Below are 24,464 nucleotides of genomic sequence, written 5' to 3'. Positions count from 1 at the left end.
CTTATTTACATTAATTATTTTTTACTATTTGCACATGTCTATCATCCCTGTGATTTCCATAATAATAATTTGTCTGGGCCCCCTAGTGGGTATGCTGCAACTTGTCAAAAATTTGTTAACATATTGCAATAATATATGAAAATTGTGTGTAGAAGAAATTGAGGTTTCCTGCAGTTTTTGATGAATATGTGTGGTTGCTGCACATAAAAACTCAGGAGCAAAGTCCAGTAATAATGAATTACTTTATCCTGCCTATTCCCTATTATAAGCTATTCATTATTGTGGAATCGAAAACCAAGTATTACCTACTTTACTACCTTTACTTAATCTAAGTCTAATAAATAGTGCTGCATTAACTTAAAAGGAAAAAAATACAAATTTCTTCAGGATTAATGTGCTCTAGAATGTGCAATATCAGCAGTACGTTCCAGAACTAGCATTAATGTCTAATATACATTCCATGGAGCAATAAGATCCTACACCGAGGCAATGAACCAAGCCTACCAGCTCAGTAAATTGTTCTAATCAGTAGAGTGCGCTTTCCTAATAGTGTTTTGCTGTGTTACGTATGCCTCATTAACTGGTATAAAAGGTTAGATCTCTAGTCTTGGAAGGCTATAAACTTTCTTTACATGTTAAATAGGCATGTTTCTTGTGAAGTTTTTGTCACTTGCTTAATCACAGCTACTTGCTGAATATAGATGGATCTTGTAATAGAGCTGGAAAACATGATCATGTTTATGATGATTTAATTAATGATATTAGTTTTGTAGCTTTAACCTTTTGTGCATAAACATGTTTTTAGCAGTAGCTTCAGTTTCTTGCTGATGTCATTTTAATGGAGTGAATAGTTTTATATGGACAACGCTACGTGCCGTAAATTGTTGTTTTAGGATTAAAAATATTTTTAGGTCCACTTTTTCAAATATTGGAGGTAATTTATTAAGATTAGCATTTGAGTGTATTGAGGGATCTGTGATAATGGACAAAAATAGGGCATGACCTATTTTTTGATGGTAAAATGGAGTAAGGCCGGGGCCCCACGGGACGTAAACGCCACGATTTGCCCGCAGCAGAGACGCTGCTGGAAAAATCGCGGCGTTGTACAGTGCAGGCAAAGTGGATGGGATTCATGCGAAATACGGACACGCTGCGATTTGCAAATCCGTTGCGGCTTTGCAAATCGCAGCATGTCAATTATATCTACGGAAACGCCGGCGGCTTTCCCATAGATATAATTGTAACAGAAAGTCCGTGGAGGAAAACTCAGCGAACTTTCTGTTGAAAGCGCTGCGGAAAGAACCGCAATGCGATCAGGCAGTGGTTCTTTCCGCAGCACTTTAGTGTTGCGATTTACAGCTCGTGGGGCCTTAGCCTAAAATGGAGCGTGAAAAAAATCAGTCATGTGAATAACTCCCATTCCCATACTGTGATAGTAATGCCCTGTGAATGTAGGCTAACACTGGAGCATGTAACATCAGTATTGATGAATTCCCCTTAGGGCCCCTTCACACGGCGGATATGCTCACTGCTTTGGAGCCTGTAAACGTTCCGTAGCAGCGGCGTCTAAAGCAGTTCCCATTGTTTTCTATGGGAGCCGGCATACGTGCGCTCCCCATAGAAATGAATGGAAAAAGCAGCCCATTCATTTCTATGGCGAGCGCGCGTCTGCCGGCTCCCATAGAAAACAATGCGATCTGCTTTTAGACGCCGCTGCTACGGAACGTTTACACGCTCCAAAGCAGTGAGCGTATCCGCCGTGTGAAGGGGCCCTTAAAGTTTTCTTTATTATACAGATGTAGTAAGAAGAGATAGGCAAATCAAATCGTCATGAGCCGGGTTCAATTTCAATATTACAAATGTTTTTAAATAAATGCTGATTCATCTCAGAGGAACTAAAAAGGATGCATAGGGGAAGCTTGTGGGGTGGGGGTGGTTGTATTGGTGGTGTTAATGGCAGACATGAATCTGTTGTTGCTGGTATTGGCGACAGCAACCACACACAGTCATCTCCCATGTGGGCATTTTTTCTACATTACCAAATGATAAATCCATGGCAAAGCTCAAGGTCTGCAAGTAGAAACTTAGCCATGGCTGTGTCGTAACAAAAGTAGAAACACAATCTCTGTGTACATGAAAAAGCACCACCATCTTATTTGGCAAAATAGACTTGGCAGATTGAGAGATTTGCTCATCTCTAGTAGCAAGTGCTATTTTTACAAATGACAGGCTACTGTAATAATAAGTCTATTAGTCCTACTCTACTCTCAAATGCTATGTGAACGCTAATAAAGTAGTAAAAGTAGTGGTATGGGTATAATTGGTGCTTCCTACATCTGTATAATTGCAGTCTATGAGGTGATAGACATCTGCATTCATTTTTATATAAAATTTGACAAAAAAAGTATAAATTTTTTTAAATAAAGAAAATTATACCCTTAAAAAATGTTGTGTGTAAGAGGTTTGCAACAAGGACAACAGTGAATCATTTGCTTGAGATGTTGACAGTATGAAATTGCAGAAAGTCATACTTCTTTGGCCTTAGTAAATAGACAACTAATGGTGTTGCATTCAACCGCAACATGCTTTCTTGCATGTGGCTATGCTATAGATTCTTTTTAGGATTAGTTTCTGCTCTGTGGTTGAGAGGCTTCAATATACTGTATAATTGTTCTCATATATATTAATCTACTCACTGATCCCATCAGCTGCATTTTTGGTATCAATAAGTAAAGAAGTTTTTTAATTTTGTGTCACCTCCCTTGGGATGGCATTTATTGGAAAGGGGCCCGGCTGGGCCCCTATCCATTAACAATAGGTATAGCGGTCGGGGAACCAAGCTTTCCCCGAGCACTGTAATGGTGGTCCGGGGCCCTAGCCGTTTCCAGATGGCCCCAGATCTGGTTGTTATGCCACTGGGAAGTAGTACCAACCAACACTAACAGTGAGTGAAACAGTGTCTATATACTTTTAGCAACAGATGGACTTGATCTCAAGATACTATTGCAACATGCCCCAAAAGTGTGAATCACATATATCAGGTATTTATGGCCTATGGATGTATAGTAGCTATAAATCCTAAGATGAAAGTACGTCTTCAGGTCAGGGTTCCATGTTAAGAAAACTCAGTATTTTTGCTGTGGCAGAAAATGCTGCATTGTACAGTACCAACAAAGTGGATGGGATTCTGGGATCCGCACATTGCAGCCAAAAAGCTGCATTTTCAAAAATGTTTGTGAAAGTTTGCAGAAGAAAACTCTGTGAAATCGCAAAGGAAAACGCTGCTGAAAAAAAACTGTGATGCATTTCCACTAGAGATGAGCGAGTAGTGTTTGATCGAGTAGGTGTTCGATCGAATACTACGGTATTCGAAATACTTGTACTCGATCGAACACTACTAGCTGTTCGAAGTTTAAGGTTCGATGCAGAACCAGCGTTGATTGGCAGAATGCTATACATTCTGCCAGTCAACGCTGGTTCTTCTCTTACCTTTCTGAAGTCTTCTCCGCGCTGCGTCCCCGTGTCTTCTTCCGGGTGGAATTCACTCTGCCTAGGCATACATGTGCATGCGCAGTCGGCTCTGCCTAGGCCGGATGCCTAGGTAGAGTGAATACCACCCGGAAGAGGACGCGGGGACCCTGCGCCGGGAGAAGACTTCAAGCAGAATCCAGCCCGACCGTCACTCGTGGACTTGGTAAGTATGATTTTATCGAACGTTGCCTACCCCTGAAATGAGCATTTCCCCCATAGACTATAATGGGGTTCGAAATCCGTTCGAACAGTCGAACAGTGTGCAGCTGTTCAAATCGGATTTCGAACCTCGGACATTTTAGTGTTCGCTCATCTCTAATTTCCACCAATTTTTTTCTACAGCATTTTCTTGCTGTGTCTTGCTACTTATCCTCAATATTGCAACCTGAATACATATTGTAGGAACAATATTTTGACCGTGGTATCAGGATCACCCCTATCACATTACACTAGAATACTTATTCAGAACGGGAGCAGTATAGTACAGTACTGTATAGGAATGGGAGCAATATAGTGCAGTACTGTATAGGAATGGGAGCAATATAGTGCAGTAATGTATAGGAATGGGAGCAATATAGTGCAGTACTGTATAGGAATGGGAGCAGTATAGTACAGTACTGTATAGGAATGGGAGCAATATAGTACAGTACTGTATAGGAATGGGAGCAATATAGTGCAGTACTGTATAGGAATTGGAGCAATATAGTACAGTACTGTATAGGAATGGGAGCAATATAGTGCAGTAATGTATAGGAATGGGAGCAATATAGTGCAGTACTGTATAGGAATGGGAGCAGTATAGTACAGTACTATATAGGAATGGGAGCAGTATAGTGCAGTACTGTATAGGAATGGGAGCAATATAGTGCAGTAATGTATAGGAATGGGAGCAATATAGTGCAGTACTGTATAGGAATGAGAGCAGTATAGTACAGTACTATATAGGAATGGGAGCAATATAGTGCAGTACTGTATAGGAATGGGAGCAATATAGTGCAGTACTGTATAGGAATGGGAGCAATATAGTACAGTACTGTATAGAAATGGGACCAGTATAGTGCAGTCCTGTATCCAACAGAACTCACATTTCACGGTTCCCCTCTTATTTACTTCCTTTTTTCGTATAGACCATTTTTGTGTGTACATTGTATAGGCAATTAATTCTATGGTTTCTCATTAGTGATGTTTCTGTCCTTCTCTATATGCTAGTTGTGTTTGTGGGGATTCTTTCAACTCTCTTATAAATCCCCCATGTCTTCTTTCTTCCCTTCTTGTATCCTATTGTATTATTCACTTATTTTCTTGTACTTGAGCCACCTGAACATGGCATGGCGTAAATATAATCTTCTTTACTCAAATATAGAGCAGGCTAAACATCACAAAGGATTATGTCACCCATGTTTCTTCATGATGTGTATCCTGCTTTAAGTTTCAATAAAGAAGATCATCTTTATCTTTACACTCTGGTGTGTGCCATGTTGATTTTTTTCCCACATTAGTATACATTATTATGGTAACAACAGGCAAGTGGCACGAATTATAGAGACAGCCCTCTGAGTTATATAAAAGCATCGGTTTCCTACAGTAACTTATTGCATTATATTTCATGATATCTAGTGTAATGAAATTATGAAGGATAACTTGTTTTTTATTACGCCGTGTGTTAATTTAAAGCAGATCAAATATGACAACATTGCGTTTATACAGCAACGCACAAGTGCACACTGTGATCTAATAATTGTTATTAGTAAAAAATGATTTAATTACCAGTGTTAATGACTGTTGATTACAATATCAATATCGGCATTAGCATGGCTGGAAATGAACTGTATTGCATCAAACTAAATGTCTAAACTGCATGCAATTCCATTAGTTGTAGTGTTTTTAATGATAGGAGCACAATGCACTAAATGAATAGTTTTAATCTCGTAACAATTGCCTATCTCTTAATGAGAACAACTGCATTTTATAATGAATACAGCCAGGGAACACAGAAAAATAGAGGAGCACACATCTGTGTTAGTTGTCAGGCAGTCCGTGCTTATGGCTTCTACAGACTTCCTCTTCTTATGTATCTGGTAAATGGATAGCACAATACGTGCTACGCAATATGGAAACTAGTCAGACTCCCCAATAGTACTCTATACTATAGGAAGAATGGGACAGAACGCCAATACACACTATTGGGTTCGGTAAATAAGAGGAGGACTGTGAAAAGTGAGTTCCATAGGATACAGAACTGTGCTATACTTCTCCCATTCTGAGTAAGTACCCTAGTATAAATTAGTAGGGGCCTGAAATGGCTAGGCTGGATGGGTGGAGAGAGCTGGAAAGATGCCTTAAAAAAAGAGTGCAGAAAAATAATCGACATTGGAGGAGTAGCATACCAGCCAGGGACAGAAATAGACTTGACAGGCTGACTAGAATGGGCAGCTCTGTCCTGGACAAAGTACAGGTGGTTGATGATAGAAAAATATGGTCCGTGGTGAGCTCCATGCTGGAGAACAACTCCCATCCCATGTATGAGACTGTGACAGTACTGGGCAGTACTGTCAGTGACCAACTGCTCCCCCCAAGTGGAGAAGGAGAAGGAGTGAGCTATTGGAGGTCCTTCTTCCCAACCGCGTTCAGGCTGTATAATCAACATCAGACTAAGCGAAGATCACTACGCACAGAGAACTAAATGATCCTGAAGTCGTCTTTTCCTTTTAGTTGCTATGATTTCTAGTATATTTTTTCTATCTGCTATTCTGAGCCTGTTTGTGTTCTTTCTTGTAATACACTCCATAAGGAGAGAACCATCATTAAGGTGTGTGGAGTCTTATTAAGCCTTATAGAGTGACGATATCCCCTCAACCCTGTCTAAGCCTCTCACTTCTGCCAGATCAGTCCTCTCTGCGCCAAGCTGATGAGATGCAAATACATCGAAACGGCTGTCCTTGGCTGAGAAGACTGTATCTGGTATAACCCCAACATAATTGCAAACAAAGGCCTCTGAGAAGGTTGGCATGATGTTAAAGGGAGCACCCTCTATAGGTTTGTTTGACTGAGACTCTGTCTTCCTAATTACATCATGGAAGATAGACTTGCACATTCTCAGTCACCGCCCTCTATTGGTGTACATACTTGAGGCACTGACATCCTAATTACATCATGGAAGTAAGATTTGCATATTATTCCCATGTTCCTTTGCACAGTGGAGCGCTCATTGCTTAATAAGACTCCACACACCTTAATGGTGGTTCTCTCCTTATGGAGTGACGATATCCCCTCAACCTTGCTTTATTTCAGTGATATTCTTTCTCTAACTTTTATCAGTCATAGGAAGACATAGGAATAAAGTAATGAAACTCTTCACTTTGTAAATATGTAACGCTGATTTTTATGATTTCCTTTTACGATTCCACCTGATCTCAGAAGAATAAAGCATTCTTTGAAATATTTGAAAGAACAAACTAACAGTTGTCCAAGCAAACTCTAAAGTTTGCTTCAGTAGTTACACTGTCGACAGCTTGCCTCTGTAGGCACAATGTTACCACTGACTGTCATTCACAGTCTAGTGGCCTCAGGCTCATTATACTGAATTAACTCAGAAGTGGAGCTACCACAGGGGGCACAGGCTCAAGTGTCTTCTGGAGACCTATTAGGTACATTATTCTGCATGAAAAGTTGAGTACATTAAACTACTCCTAGGCTTTTAAAGCAAAAAACAACAATTTCATTACCGCCATATTTATTTTCTGATGGAGGGTTTTGGTCTGTAACCATGTGCTGTTTTCTTTTAAAACGTGTAAAGGTGCACTCTAAAGCAGGGGTAGGGAACGTACGGCTCTCCAGCTGTTGCAAAACTACAACTCCCAGCATGCATACTGGCTCTGCTGTTCTGGGAACTCCCATGGAAGTGAATGGAGCATGTTGGGAGTTGTAGTTTCACAGCAGCTGGAGAGCCAAAGGTTCCCTACCCCTGCTCTAAAGGGTAGTCTCCTTGTTGAAATTCCACCTACCGTTTACCCAGCTACACGATTAATAATGCCTATATAAACATTTTACTATATATCCATTACTTGTAATTACAGTCTTTTGGATATAAGACAATTCATTTCTATTTACTTAGACTAAGAATTTTTTTACCATAAATCAGTAATGCAAGTGATGATGTAATTTCTGAACTTTGTAATGTATTTTATTATATAAAAATGCACCTTTAAACTACTGTTATTGTTTGTACTATCTCCTGTACTGATCACTCATGAGAGAGTGAAAATGAGAGGAACATGTACTGCTGCTGATTCTAGTAAGTTATCTGTAATGTCACCACAATGTTGAATACAAAGCTACGCTGCTCAGTATAACTGTATAATGCTTTTCATGTTGTCTTATAATCCATGTATTGGAGGCACATCAGAATAGATACATACGTACTACAACCCAAAACTTTAAGAATAAATGCCCATGGGATGGCAGTAAAAAGGGAAGCAAAATACCAGTCCATGGGTAATTAACCACCAGACTGGATCACCCTAGCTGCCTCCCACAGCATAACATCAATGTTGAGTTAATATTCTCCCAGTGGCGTAACTACCGTGGTAGCAGTGGTAGTAGCTGCCACAGGGCCTGGGACATTAGGGGCCCGGCGACAGCCGCTACCCCTGCGTTTTTTTTTTTTCCTTAATAGGCTCCTTAATATCCTCACACCCTCAAGGGCCCCATATCTTCCCTACCATAAGTAGAAGATCGGCAGTAGACAAATCACTGCTAGATGCAGGGCTGCAGATGCTTCTTGTAAAAGCTTCAGCACACAGCAGCTTCCTGTTCCACCCCTCCCCCTCCTCAGTATCGGAGTGTGAGGGGAGACATCCTGTGCAATGTATCTGCTCTCTTTACTGCTAGACAGAGCTGCACAGCCACATGTAAGTATATTTTTGGATAAAATTTGTATAGGGATGTGTATATGTGTTTACATTATGTGTCTTATATACTGTGTGAGTCCTGTGTGTGTGTAGATGGGTGTGTGTATATGTTGTATATGAATGTATGTGTGTGAGTAGATGTGTATATGTGTAAGTATATACAGCATATCAATGTCTGTCTATCTATCTGTCTATCTCCTATCTATCTATCTATCTATCTATCTATCTCCTATCTATCTATCTATCTATCTATCTATCTATCTATCTATCTATCTCCTATCTATCTATCATCTATCTATCTATCTATCTATCTATCTATCTATCATCTATCTATCTATCTATCTATCTATCTATCTATCTATCTCCTATCTATCTATCTATCTATCTATCTATCTATCTATCTCCTATCTATCTATCTCCTATCTATCTATCTATCTATCTATCTATCTATCTATCTATCATCTATCTATCTATCTATCTATCTATCTATCTCCTATCTATCTATCTATCTATCTATCTATCTATCTGTATTTTCTTCTATACATGTCTACCATTATACATACTAGAATTGTATTTTATAATGTGATGTTTAGGCCCGGTTCACATCTGCGTTCAGGTTTCCGTTTGTGGAGTCTGCTTGGGACCCCCCAAACAGAAACCTATACACATTAAAAAGTGGTTACTTTCAGGGTCTCCAATTATTATACTCTGGGGTCTGAAAAGACCCCAGAGTATAATAATTGTTCATGGGTGTTCATTATGGTACAATGGTGTGTGTAGGGGCCACTATGGGGCATAATAGAGCGTGCAGGAATGTGGCGGAGGTCGGTCAGTCAAGGACTTTAGTGTCAGTCAGGAAGGGGGGGGGGCATGTCAAAAGTTCGCCACGGGGCCCCGCCATTCCTAGTTACGCCACTGTATTCTCCCCACATGAAAGAGTAATTATAAGGCAGTCTGGAGATATTTGGAGTTAATACTCCTAATGAATATACCCCATAAAGAACCTATTGAGAGAATGGGTATTTGATCTATATCACTCCAGATCTATAGCAGTGAAAAATGGAAACCAAGTGAGAAACACATCCCAGCTAATACAACCAGTGTGTTCTGCCTCAGCCCCTTAAGTTAACTGAGATACTGCAAAACTGCATATGGAGTGGATAGATCCTATCCAGCTCCCAGCATAGGTCATGCAAAATAAAGCCAGCAATCTGATGCAAAGCATATAGTCGAAAAGCTCAACACATTTTCCTTATGTAATAAATGTCAAATTCATCAGGAGATATCTAGTTTAGATGTAGATGCTCGGGAGATACATAAATTGCAGTAATAACTGCAGTCCCCGGAGCCCTGATGGTGGGCTCCGGTACTTAGAATATCCAACTTGACATGTAAAATGGAATCAGTAGAGGGGGAAAACTTATGAAAAATTCAATATAAAAGTCTAAAACACACAAGACAATTTATTCTGAAAAACACCTCACCTGAAACAACAGTTACACAGTTAAAGGGGTTTTACCATCTGGGAAAATTATGCCCTATCCCCAAGAGAAGTGGGCAACATGCAGGTTGGTGGCCTGACTACTCGGACCCCAAATGATCAGAAGAAAAGGTGAATTTTGTCCCCCTGGTATACTTGGACAGCATGTACATCACTCTCTTTATTACATTGCGAGTGCTTAAGAATCCCAAGTGCCTTACTTTGGATTTCTCCAGCACTCATAGTGAAATGAAAGGATCAGTGCACATGGTGCCTGACCACTGCTCTATTCAGAACCAGGGACAAAACTCCCCTCTTTTCCTGATCACCAATGATCTGTAAGTAAAAAGGAGATTATTTGCTCAGATAGAAAGACGTCTTCAATTTTGTTGTTAAATTGCAACTAAACCTTCAAACAACTTTTGATTTTCTGGCATCTTTCTGACATTTATTTCCTGCACTGAAATCCACTTTGTTTCCGTTTATTCCCTGCTGAAATCTCAATCTCATCTCTCATATAACTTAGGAATCACTCAATGTTCTCTGTTGAAAAATTCCTGAGATATAACTATCTATTTGACCTGACTGACTGCAAGCCTCAGCTTCCCTGCATTATAGTTGACTCTACCCATCTGTACTCCAGTTAGAGGCGGAGTGCAGATTCCACCTCGCAGTAAATAAATCAGCTAGCAAATAAAGTGGATTTCAGCCCAGAATTTTACAGAAACATGGCAAAACTAGTAAATAAAATATATTACAATACTTATTAATGTCACAAATGACCAATGCCGGAAAATCAAACGTTGTTTGAATTTTTAGCAACACTTTAATCGTCTAGTCACGGCAGAAGACACATTTTGCAGCTTGAAGAAATTCTACTCTTTCAATATATTAAATGGATTCAGTTCACAAATCTTTCAGACAATACAAGATGATTTTGTTTATTAAGTTTGGCTCCAGGTCACTTGACACATAGTAGGTTCACTCTTTATGACAGCATAGAATTAACAAATATTGAAAGGGATTACCCAGACCGTTGAGTCCTCCATGCCTAGAAGACCCTGGCATCTGACCAGGTTTGTCTCGTGCTATCGCAGACCCTTACATTAACAACTGAATATTTTATGTTTTCCATGTATTGCGATGACCAGAATATATTTTGGACACGTTAAAGGAGTATAGTATGTGCAGTTTTAACTGTTGTATAACATGTCATCTCAAATGGAGACTGCCATTGAAAAAGTGACACTAGCCAATCCCCTTGCTGGATTAATTGATGTCTCTCAGACCAGGTACAGAAAAATATAGACACATAGACATAGCAAAATAATAAAGTATGAATTGCTATGTATGCATAAATAATTCACATATAAGAAAATGGACAAGCCATATCAATGTGCACACATCTAAATTTATAAAAACTATAACAAAAGTTTATTGGTAATGAATAGAGATGAGCAAGTAGTACTCGATCGAGTAGGTATTCGATCGAATACTACGGTATTCGAAATACTCGTACTCGATTGAGTACCACTCACTATTCGAATGTAAAAGTTCGATGCAGAACCAGCATTGATTGGCCGAATGCTATACAGTCGGCCAATCAACGCTGGTTCTTCTCCTACCTTTAGAAGTCTTCTCCGTGCAGCTTCCCCGCGGCATCTTCCGGCTCTTCATTCACTCTACCAGGCATCGGGCCTGGGCAGAGCCGACTGCGCATGTCCGCTTGTAGTGCGGGCATGCGCAGTCGGCTCTGCCCAGGCCCGATGCCTGGCAGAGTGAATTCAGAGCCGGAAGATGCCGCAGGGAGGCTGCAAGGAGAAGAGTGCTCGGAGGATCCAGCCCGACCCTCACTCGTAGACTTGGTAAGTATAATTTGATCGAACGTTGCCTACCCCTGAAACGAGCATTTTCCCCCCATAGACTATAATAGGGTTCGATATTCGATTTGAGTAGTCGAATATTGAGGGGCTACTCGAAACGAATATCGAACCTCGAACATTTTACTGTTCGATCATCTCTAGTAATGAACAATGATACATAAATCCATTAAAAACAATTTAATGACATAAAAATAGACCCACGTACAGAAAGGCACCCAAAATAAGGTTAGGGAGGCAGATTAGGGTCATTTTCTGGAGAGCATTTTGAGGGGGAAGTATACCCTCACTGTTGTACAGGTACAGGTTGGTGGCAATTTGGAGTAATAATTATTTAATAAAGGGTTTAATTTCCAGGAAAAAAAATCACTTAAGATACTAAAGAAACCTTTACACAATCCTGTTCTTATGTCATTTATGGGGAACAAGCTTCCTAGGAACATTATTTGCCTATATTACTAGACAATTGAGATAAAGCTTGATTGTTAATCATACCTTTTATGTAGAATAAAAATGTTTTATTGTAGTCTTCCTTATTGGTACGTCTTAAAGGCATTTAAAATATGCCTTCCATACCATACAGGTCCCTTTTTACCCTTTTTTCACTTGGTTGGAAGTTTTTGTTTGACAGTGAGATTAAAAGCACAAGCAGTATTTTCTATTAAAAAAAAAAACAGTTATCCAGTTAACCCCTTCCCGCCGATGGCATTTTTTGATTTTCATTTTTCGTTTTTGACTCCCCTCCTTCAAAACCCCATAACTTTTTTATTTCTCCACTCCCAGAGCCATATGAGGTCTTAATTTTTGCGGGACAAATTTTTCTTCATGATGCTATCATTAATTATTCTATATAATGTACTGGGAAGCAGGAAAAAAATTCAGAATGGGGTGGATTTGAAGAAAAAATGCATTTCTGCGACTTTCTTACGGGCTTTGGTTTTACGGCGTTCACTGTGCAGCCAAAATGACATGTCCCCTATATTCTGTGTTTCGGTACGGTTCCAGGGATACCAAATTTATATGGTTTTATTTACATTTTGACCCCTAAAAAAAATTCCAAAACTGTGTTAAAAAATTTTTTTTCTAAAAGTCGCCATATTCCGACGGCCGTAACTTTTTTATACGTAAGTGTACGGGGATGCATAGGGCGTCTTTTTTTGCGGGGCCGGGTGTACTTTTTAGTTCTACCATTTTCGGGAAATGTTATTGCTTTGATCACTTTTTATTCAAATTTTTATCAGAATCAAAACAGTGAAAAACGGCGGTTTGGCACTTTCGACTATTTTTCCTGCTACGGCGTTTACCGAACAGGAAAAATATTTTTATAGATTTGTAGAGCGGGCGATTTCGGACGCGGGGATACCTAACATGTATATGTTTCACAGTTTTTAACTACTTTTATATGTGTTCTAGGGAAAGGGGGGTGATTTGAACTTTTAATTCTTTTTATATTTTTTTATATTTTTTTTAACTTTTTTTTTTAATTTTTTTTTTTGCATTTATTAGACCCCCTAGGGGTGTTGAACCCCAGGGGGTCTGATCACTAATGCAATGCATTACAATGCTAATGCATTGCAATGCATTGCAAAAAAGCATCCTTTCTTTTGCAGTCTGCATAGACCAGCCTGCAAAAAAGAGGATTTGCAGACAAGCCTGGGAGCCTGTACAAGGCTCCCGGCTGTCATGGCAACGGGACGTCAGCCCTGGAGCATGCTCCAGGAGCCGGCGATCCCGGCCAAAATGGCGGCGCCCATGCGCCGCCGGGAAAATGGCACCTCCGGCGCCTTTGATCGCAGCGCCGGAGGGGTTAATGCCTCCGATCGGTCCGGGGACGGATCGGAGGCATTAAAGCCGGTTGTCTACTGCTTAAAGCAGTAGACACCCGGCGGCTATGGCGGCCGCCCGGCTCCCGGGCGGTCGCCATAGTTACAGACCCGACATGCGCCGTACTATTACGGCGCATGTCGGGAAGGGGTTAATATAAGGTCTTGCCTCTTGAGCCCTTATGGTGCAAAACTTCAGCTTGGACCCAAACCCGCTTACAACTTTTTGCAATGGCTGCTCCTGGCTTGGGCTATACAGAAAGTTTGGCCACAACTCCCTTTGCTCATGCAAATATTGCCATGTTGTCCTGTGATTTCATTACTAATGTAAGTGAATAGAGTTACTACTTAGGGCAAGGGTGGGCAATTAATTTTCCCATGGGGCTGCATAAGAAATTGAAACTATGCTAGAGGGCCGCGCCACAGCAAATTTAGCTCCACCCGCTTCTACGCTGACTCTGCCCATTCCCAATCATCTTTCCATGTGCCCCCACAAAGTATAATCCTCCTACAGTCACCCGTACATTATGTGCCCCCACATTATAATGTTCCCTTCAAACTGCCCCACAGTATTAAGTTCCTCTCCTGGTGCACCAGTTTAAAGTGGTGGAAACTAGAGGGAACATGAAACTGGAGTAGCTGGAGGGGGACATTAACAGTGGGGGTAGTTGGAGGGGGGCAATAAATTGACAGCTGGAGCGGAACATGAAACTGGGGGCAACTAGAGGGGGACATTAAAATCGGGAAGCTGGAAACAGACATTAAACCGTAGGGGTAGCTGGAGGGTGACATTAAACTGGGGGCAACTAGATGCAGACAGGTCCCCCTCCAGCTACCTGCACAGTTTAATGCCCCCTCCAGTTGTCCCCAGTTTAATGTCCCCCAGTTTAAGTGCCCTCTTCATCTACCCCCAGTTTCATGTCCCCCCCTCCACGTCTTTCTCAGTTTCATATCCCCCTTCATTTGCCCCATTTCATGTCCTCCCTCCATCTCTCCCCCAGTTTCATGTCCCCTCCTCCATCTGCCATCTCTGCCCTAGTATAGCATTCCCCTTCCATCTCTGCCTCTAGGTTACTGAGACACACACACAGATAGACACATACAGACAGACAGACACATATAGACACACACACACAGACAGACAGACACATACAGACAGACTGACACATATAGACACACACAGACACACACGTACAGACAGACACATATAGACACACACACTCCCCCCTGTATCTCACATTCCCCTCTCAGTACCTTAGGACACACACCACACGTCTCCATCTACTTGCACTGTCCTGCTGGCACTAAGACACCCCTCCCTAGAAATGCCTCGCTAGTCAAGCTGCGTCGGCCGATCTGAATCAGTCAGAGGGCCGGATATGGCCCGCGGGCCGTGCTTTGCCCAGGTCCGACTTAGGGAGTGTTGCAACTACGTTTTCTAGTCAAAAAAAAATTAAGATCTGCTTGATCTTTATGTGGCTAAAAGTTATAGTTGCAGCATCCTCAAGAGAAGGAGTAGAAGCGTGACTCAGCAATCTTTGGTTACACTCTGGAGTAGCCAGGTAGCAGGTACGACTCAACTATCAGCTGCATTTCTGGATCTCTTAAGTAACCCACTGATGCAGCACTAATATCCAGAAGACTCCTTTAACCACCCAAAAGTCTGTCTGTCTGTATGTGTCTATCTGTGTGAGTGCCCACACAAGTTAATAGTGTTCCCTTGTGGCACTCACAAGGTAACTGTCCCCAGCAATGTAATTGTGCCACCAGCAAGGTAATAGAGCCACAAAAAGTCAACTGTGCTTATAATATTGTGCAAGCAGCCATTTTCTTGTGGCCTGTGGGCATGCACAGTCTGCTCTGCCCAAGGCCCGAGGCCTAGAAGTTACAAGCCACCACCGGAAGAAGAGGCTGAAGATGACGCTGCTGAAGAAGATGGAGGCAGCGTTGGAGAGAGTTCTTTCACAGCATTGGGGATGCCCCCAGTGCTGTCTGAGTGCTGGGGCCCACCCCCAGTGCTGCGAGAGAGCTAATTTTCATACCAACAAGAACCAGGATTGTAGACGAATGGCGGCACGGAGAAGATAACGAAAGATAGGAGACAAATAGCTTTTCTTTAGGCTATTCTGATGTGGTACCTAGAAAAAATAGTGCGTGAATAATAGGATCCCTTTAATCCATCCAATTTTCAAGGGACCAGTTCCGTTCTGAAGAGGGTTTGAATGGCTCTTGTATTAGAAATTCCCAGAAATCACCCCGTTTTCAAAACTACACCCATGAAATACTTCAAAGCAGTTTGTTAACCTGAAAGTGTTTCACTGGAATTTAAACAAAATGGAGGTGAAATTTACACATTTCTTATACTAATACATTCACTTAGTCGTATGATTCACAGGAGGTTAAAGGAGCAAAGGCATCCCACAATTTTTTTTTGCAATTTCTTCCAAGCACGGCAATACCCCACATGTGGATGTAAACTGAGGTGTAGGTGAACGCAGAAGGGAATTAGCACTATGGGTTTTTGAAGGGCAGATCTTACTGGAATAATTTGCAGGTGCCATTTCACATTTGCGATTTTCGATTTTCGATCTGTGCAACAGCGTGCATGATAACAGAGAGGGCTCTGAGTGTCTCCATGCCATAGGTTCGCCAACAGGTAGGTTCTATGAGATTAGAAGCTCCTCACCACTAGAAGTCCTACATTCAGACTATCAGAGCACAAGTAGGCTTAATATATTCCTCTTTCCTTTTAGTAACCCTATCTTCCCCTTCCTATTCCCTCTGTTTTCTTTCCTACTACTGTTGCCCCTCTCCCCAACTGATTTATCATGTTTAAACCCATCCTCTTATATCCCATTAAGAATTGGGATAGTTACCGTATTTTTCGGACTATAAGACGCACTTTTTTTTCCCCAAAATTTGGGGGGAAAAGAAGGGTGCATCTTATAGGCCGAATGTGGCGCCTGGCATCCGCTGTAATAGAGAGGCGGAAGCCGGCAAGTGATAGACGCCATTACAGGTGCCGGGGCCTGCGACATCGCTCCTCTGCCCTGCATGAAGCCAGCAGCGGGAGGAGTGATGCTATTCCGCTCCTCCGTCCCCCCGCCGCTGGCTTCATGCAGGGCAGGGCAGCGATGTCTCAGGCCCCGGCGTCTATCCCTCCCCGGCATCCGCCTCTCTAGTACAGCGGATGCCGGGTCAGTATCAGCGGCCCCTTCTCCCCCGGGGCCGGTCCCCACCGGCCCCGTGCCTGTAAAGTTGCAGGCCGGCTCCTGCGCGGCGATATCGCAGGAGCCGACCTGTTCGGGTGACAGCCGGGAGCCTACTGAGGCTCCCAGGCCTGTCACTGCTGTATTAGTATTGCGGACCAGCCGTAATACTAATAGACAGAATGTCCCATAGACAGCAATGCAGTTGTATTGCCGTCTATGGGACTTGCAATCAAGTGACCGCAGGCTCAAGCCCCGGGGGGGGGGGGGGGGGATAAAATAGTAAAAAAAAAAAAAGCTTTAAAAATATATAATAAAAATATGAAATAAATAAAAGTTCTAAATCACCTCCTGTCCCTAGAATATATATATAAAAGTATAATATCATAAACCACTGAGGTTTTTTTTTCAATAAAAGGTGATCTAAGCAATAGATATTCCCCAAAATGGTATAACTAAAAAGTACTTCTGGCCCCGCAAAAAAAAACACTCTATGCATCCCTGTACAGCTGCAGGGTCACCTGTCAATGTGGCCTTGCAGCTGTTGCAAAACTACAACTCCCATACATTAAATATTTTACCAGTTTTTGCTTAAAATTTTTTTCCCTATTTTCCTCCTCTAAAACCTAATACGGTAGTTGTTACGTATGTCAAAGAATTGTGTGTGTATGTACATGATCCATAATGTTGTGAATGGGTTTAATGTACTATTTTAGGTAACTTATATTTTTTGTACTCTTGATATTGCATTGTGAAGTTGTATTTACTGGGTTCTGCTTTATACATAGATATATGGATAGTCTGGAAATTGTGAATTTGTCTTACACTTTACATTTGCCTATTAGTATTGGTTGATAAACATATTTTATTATCTTACACTGAGTATATATTGCCATATTATGGAAAGTAATAGAGATAATAGTTAATATGAGTGAAAAGGAGATAGGAAAGGAATAATTAATATTAGTTACTGATATTGTGATTAGATATTAACAACCCATATTGATCCCCCTTTTTTATTGGGTCAACCCCTTTTGCGTGCTTATTATAGTCCAGGATGGATGGTTTGGCGTTGGGGGTATTGATATCTTGTACATTGGCAGGAGTGCTGATGTTACCATGAATTGTGATCAGCGCAAGAACTATCCTCTTGTCCTTATACTTTACCAAAAAACATGTTCTCATAGCAGAGTGCCCTGCTCTCACCCCCTACTCATCCTGTGATCTAGGAAGGCCTCTCTGATTTTTGCACACTGCATCACAAGCTGTAGTTCTCCTGGAATTGAGGCACTTAAAGGGTGGGATGCTGCCGTAGAAGTTATATACATAGAGGTCATATCTCTGATGCAATGAGTGCAGTAAATCACATATTATATTCCACAAACTCATAGGACTCCATTCCGGGGTCCCTTCTCTCATAAATCCTAAACTTATGGGTGTACCCTGAGCTACTCTTGCACATTTTAATACCATCCCTTCTGGCTACCTAGACATTCTCTACTGGGATTGGGTCCAGGAGATGAAGGCCCACCCCCAGTGCACAACTTCCTCATTTGCATATTGAAGTTAATATTCTCCAAATCAGCAAAGGTGACATACATAACAAAGATCTACTTTATCACTGTAACACGATAGGAAATCTTCTGAGGGGGGATGTAGACTCCCTTTAAATTTTGACATACTGTAGTATTCACAACGAGAGAAACCTCTCACATATCTGTAGTGAGAAGTTGCTCCTCTAGGGGGCAGTATACTGTGCATAGTGTAGTATATTAAGTTATTTAATAGTTGTAATAGACACATCTGCTCTCCAGCTGTCCGGGATGGTTATATATGTGATCTTTGGAAGCAGTTTTATTGTAGTTCTGCTTACTGCTTCTATCTTCTGCACCTTTCTATAGTTTATACTAGATTATATCTCAGCATTGAAAGTCCATTTAGTATATTCTGTAACATGATTCATACATGATATAAAACAGTCCATATCAAGTGATAGATGAAGAAGCCGCAAAACAATATTAGGGTGCATGCACACTACGTAACGCCGGGCGTGTATGAGAGCCGTACACGCCGGCGTTACAGCAGGGCTGCCGAACACTTCCCATTCACTTCAATGGGAGCGCTCGTAAACGCCGCTGTTACGAGCGCTCCCATTGAAGTGAATGGGAAGTGTTCGGCAGTCTGCTGTAATGCCGGCGTGTACGGCTCTCATACACGCCCGGCGTTACGTAGTGTGCATGCACCCTTAGGGTGCATTCACACTGAGTAAACGCTAGCTTATTTTGTAGAGTAAAATTACACTTGTAAATTTTGCTATCCCATTGACTTCAATGATATTTTTTTACAAGTGTAAAAATACGCCTGTAAAAAATACGCCTGTAAAATGTCATTGAAGTCAATGGGATAGCAAAATTTACAAGTGTAATTTTACTCTACAAAATAAGCTAGCGTTTACTCAGTGTGAATGCACCCTTAGACTCTGTTCTTACGTTAAAGGGTATTACTAGATTTCTATTTCCTGGCAGATTTACTGTAGTTAAATTAACCTTATGAAATTCTATGTAAAGATGAAAGCTTGGCAACTGCAGATTATTTTTCCCAACTGAACTGAACCGTGCTGCTTGTTATTAGCTTCAGTGTTACTGAATAAGATGCTGTGTTTCATGTTTATTGTACACATCCTTAAGCTGTTGCTATGATATTTCTCTCCCCCCAATACATGCTCTTTTTTCATACAATGTAGGGTAGTGGAAGGTATGATATGTTGAAAAATGTATTTATTATTGATCTGTGCTTTCAGTAGCCAATATAGTAAATGACATAATCACTTACCGACTTAGTAATGAGATGAGCAAATCATTTACATTCAATCAATGATTATATTATTACTATGCTATGGGTATTATTTTCATTACATGCTTCATTATTCTAAATCATTCTTGTCTTGGTGCCCATTAATATAAATAATAACAGGTAATAGAACTGGTACCCATTGCCAACCTCCTGTTGCCTATCAATATATGCTCTATAAAAGTCATCTGTTATATTAATTGCTACATTAATCAGAAGTAAAGCCAGGAACCCTTTCACCCAGGACAAGAATTCAGTCCTGAGCACTTTTATAGGAGTATCTCTGAGCTCCCCCTATTTCTCACAGCCCCCACCTCCATTTACCATACATGCCTTACTAGCCTCACTTTGATATGCCCCTGCATTAATTGTTTCATAGTATTACAATATTTCCTTATACAATCTCGTTGTTTGTTTAGTCCCTGACACTTAAATTACTAATTTTATTAATGCAGAAGGACATTTACAAATCATATCTCCAAAGGAAAGACAATGCATGGAGTCAGAAGTGACCATGGATGGTTTAACTCTTGCAAACACTAAATGAAAGTGCAGTAAAACATGAGAGTGATTCAGTTTAATGACCCACATACTGGATCAGGAAACATTTACTGACATTCATATGAATTGAGGGAATGATCTCAGATTAGAGTAAACAATATTGATAGAAAAGCAGTAAAGGAAATGGCTGTCCGGGGAGGTCAAAGTTTCGTAAGACATTGTCTGATTTTTTTATTTTATTTTTTTAATATTTGATATAAAATGACAGTTTCCTTCCGTAACAATAGGAGTCTTTTGTTAACCACAGTGTTCATACATAATCATATCAGGGTTCAGAGCAAGTCTGTTTTAAAATATTACTAATTTACATATATGCAGATAAGGTTTATGATGAAGCCTGTTATTTATCCCACAGAATCTATAGCAACATATATGTTTTGTAAATATTTCATGTTTAGCATAAACATTTGTTGATAGAAATATTGTGTACTGTGCCTTTAAGTCAGGAATTGTATGATAGCTACAATTATTAGCAGACACTTGAATTAAATCTCTTGCCACGGTTTGATGCATAGATCACATAGAGTATTGTATGGGCTGCTAGTGTCTATTTTTACCCTCACTATCCAATTGCACAGTTCCCACTGCAGTTCCCTTTAGTGCATGCCTTCCTTCCATGTGCCTGTGCCTTATAGCACTTTGTGCCTGCATTCTCTCAGTGCGTTGCCTTGGATGTTATAATATGAAGGCTTCCTAGCAGCAGCCTACCAGATCACAACACACAGTCTGTCACATTAGGTTTGTACTGAAGATTTTGTTTCTTTGTGTTCCTGTATCCCTCTTCCCTACCCATTGCTATGCCTAAATTCAGCCTGTGTAGCATGCCCCTTCTTTGCAGATCATTGCTGTATCTTTCAGTTTGCCATTCACTCTTCTTTCTGTTGCTGCTGTCTACATCCTTTCTTTTTTAGTCCCTGCCTGCCCTCTTGCTTTCTCTCCTTTATCACGCTGCCTTGTCTCTCTCCCTCCTTCTCCATTTCAGTACAGTATCATTCTTTTCATAAACAAGTACAGAGCCCTCTCTGTGCATTTCTATGCCTCTCTTTCCTCTTCCCCTTTAATCAATAGCCACACCAGGAGAGTTGCTCACATGAATGAGTCCTTGTGAATCTCACCCCCAGACATCTTTCAGTGGATGTGCAGACGACCAGAGCTGGAAATCTTGCTCAACTACCCTTACTTATCCTGGTTTCCTTAGAGTCTGAGGTTCTGTCATGTTGACCCGTGGAATATGCCAGTCTCTTGGTCTCTATGTCCACCCTTTCATCCTCTTCTTCCTGCTTCTTGGAGCCCAGGCTGAAGGTAAGAAGATGCTCAGCATCAGTGATATCAATGTCTTTCCTTCTGCAAGCACTTTCCCTTTAAATTGTTAATGCATTGAGTGCTTTAAATGTTATAGAAAGGCACAAAGTAGCAGCAGGGGATGAGCTATATCTTTCAAGGCGTAATCAATTAGAATTGTCTCGGTGCTGCAAGATCTATGGGAATTTTAAGAAACTAGTATGTAGGACAGAAAAGAGCACATGCTCTGATGAGAAAGTAGCATTGTTCTGGGAGCTGCTGCTCCTCACTGTCAGAGCTGGAATCCTTAGAAACGTTTGACTACTTAGCCTATGTATCTGAGAGTTTCTAAACAGCTTGTATATGTCTTATCAGGTCTTTGCTACAGTATCCAATGCTTTGGAGGGTTATGCTATAGACGTCCCATTGAGCTTGTAGAGATGAGGATGTTCAATCTGATTGAACTTTCTCACTCTGGGACTTTGTGTTCATTAGAATAACAGGGCAGTGTAAGTGTCCACATCTGATCCTACTGCACCTGGTGCTCTTTTGAAGCCAAATATTGTGTGAGTGAAAGTTAATCTTTGTGCAGGATTCAAGTCTGTATCTTTTTTAGGCAGGATGGTGAGAATTTTTGCTTTTGATCTTTTGCTTCTGGTTTTGACTATTATTAAATGTGAATATGAAGTCTTTTAGATTTCAATCTTTTTGATTCCCTAAGCTGAGTTTCTTCCGCTGCCTTACAATGGTTAGATTCTTACATCTTTGCCACTTAGATCAGGGAAGATTCTCTTATGTATTTGATGTCTTTTTGCTATGTGGCTTCAATGTACTTCTGTGCTATGAAATGTTTGTTAAAAGATATGGCCCCCTTCTTATTTATAACGTGAAATCATCCAGGGTCTGAGTCTAAATAGACTGTATCAACTGGAATGTGCTCTGCATGGTACGTTTCAGATAAGATAACGTTACAGTCTGGTTTCTTTGTTTTTATGATGAGTTATAAAAACCCAGAAATAATATTGAAATGGTTTTGACGACTTTGCATGTAAAGCTTATTGCTAATGAAATCATAATTACGACCCCACGTGAGTGATAATTCATTTTAACCATAGATACAGATACTGTTCACATACTAGACATATAGATGGTTATCAAAACCATGTGTTAGTGAGTAATGTAATAGTCAGACATTATTTAGAATAATTTTAGGCTTGTTTGGCCAGTACTGTAGACTGGATACACTTGTAGGTACTGAAAATTAACACAGTAACCCCCTGTACAGGATCTACACCAAACTCTAACAGGCAGGGATACATCATTGTTAGAGTTTGTACATGTCAAATTATTACCAATATTAATACATAGCTGGTTAAATAGCATCCTTAGGTTTGGGCATGACAAATATTTGCTTGGTGTTAATGAAATGATTCTTATAATAATTGGCAGATGAATATACACAAGTATATCATAGACTATTGCTTTGGTGTAGAAGGGTATTAAATTGAGTAGCTTTGTTTTATTAAGAAATATATTTTGATGGTATACTCCTCTTCATCGATAGATTGATTTTTTCTGCAGACTATCTACGCCAGTTATTAATCCTGCTTATTGGTAAAGTCTCCAGTCTACATCAAGCTGGCTCTGCTTTTTCTCTTTTTTTTTTTTTCCATGAATCCAATTACTTGACTTAAACTACTATATGTGTTATTTGTGGCACATCTGATGACTGAAGGCAACATCAAGGATGAGTGTCTAACAGTATCTGGGATACTGGATGTACAGTTAAGACATAAGATCTAATATGTGATATGACTGTATACACCTAATAGGATTGACTGCTTCTCCAAAATGGCAATTTCATGGTTGGATCTTCTGAAGAGAACTTCTAACTTGGAGAAAGGCAAACATTTCTGACACTGGGTTTCGGTCTCTTAGATGTTTTATCTGTGAGCTAGCAAGAATAGCTAGACCACACATCAATGTATATTATTATCAGCAACCACTTTCTGATACAGTGACTTTCACAGGTAATTCAACTCCAAATGAAATTTTGGATCATAGTAGTTTTGTTGCTTATTTTTCAGCATTTAGCTTGGGGGGAGGAGGGTTGGTGATGCTTCCATGTTTGTCTTTTCAATATAAGTTATCATTGAGCCGTGCCAATGCAACACAGTAGTCCATGGAGTGTTCCTTTGGCTGTGAAAGGTTCTCTGGATGTTGCCATTTTAGATATACCATCTGTCTGACACTACTGCTGGTTCAGTGCCCAGTGGATTAGTGTAGGTTAGGCTCAGGTCTCACATAATATCATAGTTGTGAGAAGAATTAAATGAAACAGTTACAGCAATGGATTGAAACAAATGTATAGATTGGAAAATGATTTAATAGGAAGGTAAAACAAATCCTGTATTAGTACTCATAGTGGAAAACAAAACCAAAAAATAAGTTGGCATTGTTGCTAAGACAACCATGTAGGGTTGAATTAGTAGGCAGTATTTATATCTGCTGAACAACCCTCTTATCTCTGGTTTGGGGTCTGTACAGTATATTGGATGGTTTGTGGGCTGTACAATATATTGGATTAAAGCTCTGTTTCATGTCATTGTCTCATCATGTCACATACATTTTGAACCATATACAGAATGCCTTGTTTGTGAACTATAGAAATGTGCATTTAGATTCTGTACATAAGAAAAAGTTAAAACAACATTTGAAGGATATCTCTCATGTTGCATTTCCCATCTCATAGAAGAATTTAAAATCTGGAAGCAGGTATTGTAGCTGGCAGATAAGATGGCACTGCCCCTTAGTCTCTCCTGCACAGTACCTATGCAGAGGAGGAGTTAGACATTAAAGATTATAATGTGAACCTACTGAAGACCAATTTCATAAAAGCATTCAATAACTGGTGTAATATGAGGTTCCCATTAAAGGGA

The 24,464-nt window shown here is 40.5% G+C and overlaps 1 protein-coding gene across 2 annotated transcripts in view; it reads left to right on the top strand.

The window, feature by feature from the left end:
• Window positions 1-20,801: 20,801 nt before the first annotated feature.
• The window catches only part of SEZ6L (seizure related 6 homolog like), a 329,568-nt gene continuing 325,905 nt past the window's right edge, over window positions 20,802-24,464 (top strand). The window contains exons 1-2 of one of the 2 annotated variants that reach the window (XM_075276577.1): window positions 20,802-20,982; window positions 21,366-21,546. In XM_075276577.1, coding sequence (XP_075132678.1) covers window positions 21,459-21,546 — 88 coding nt within the window. In that variant the 5' untranslated portion in view covers window positions 20,802-20,982; window positions 21,366-21,458. Of the gene's footprint in view, window positions 20,983-21,312; window positions 21,547-24,464 lie in introns of both variants that reach the window. The other variant, XM_075276578.1, reaches the window with a different exon arrangement.

Source organism: Leptodactylus fuscus, chromosome 1 (assembly GCF_031893055.1).
Source record: "Leptodactylus fuscus isolate aLepFus1 chromosome 1, aLepFus1.hap2, whole genome shotgun sequence".
NCBI classification, from domain to species: Eukaryota; Metazoa; Chordata; class Amphibia; order Anura; family Leptodactylidae; genus Leptodactylus; species Leptodactylus fuscus.
Note: the sequence above shows the minus strand (reverse complement) of the source record. Positions and strands in the feature narration are given on the sequence as shown.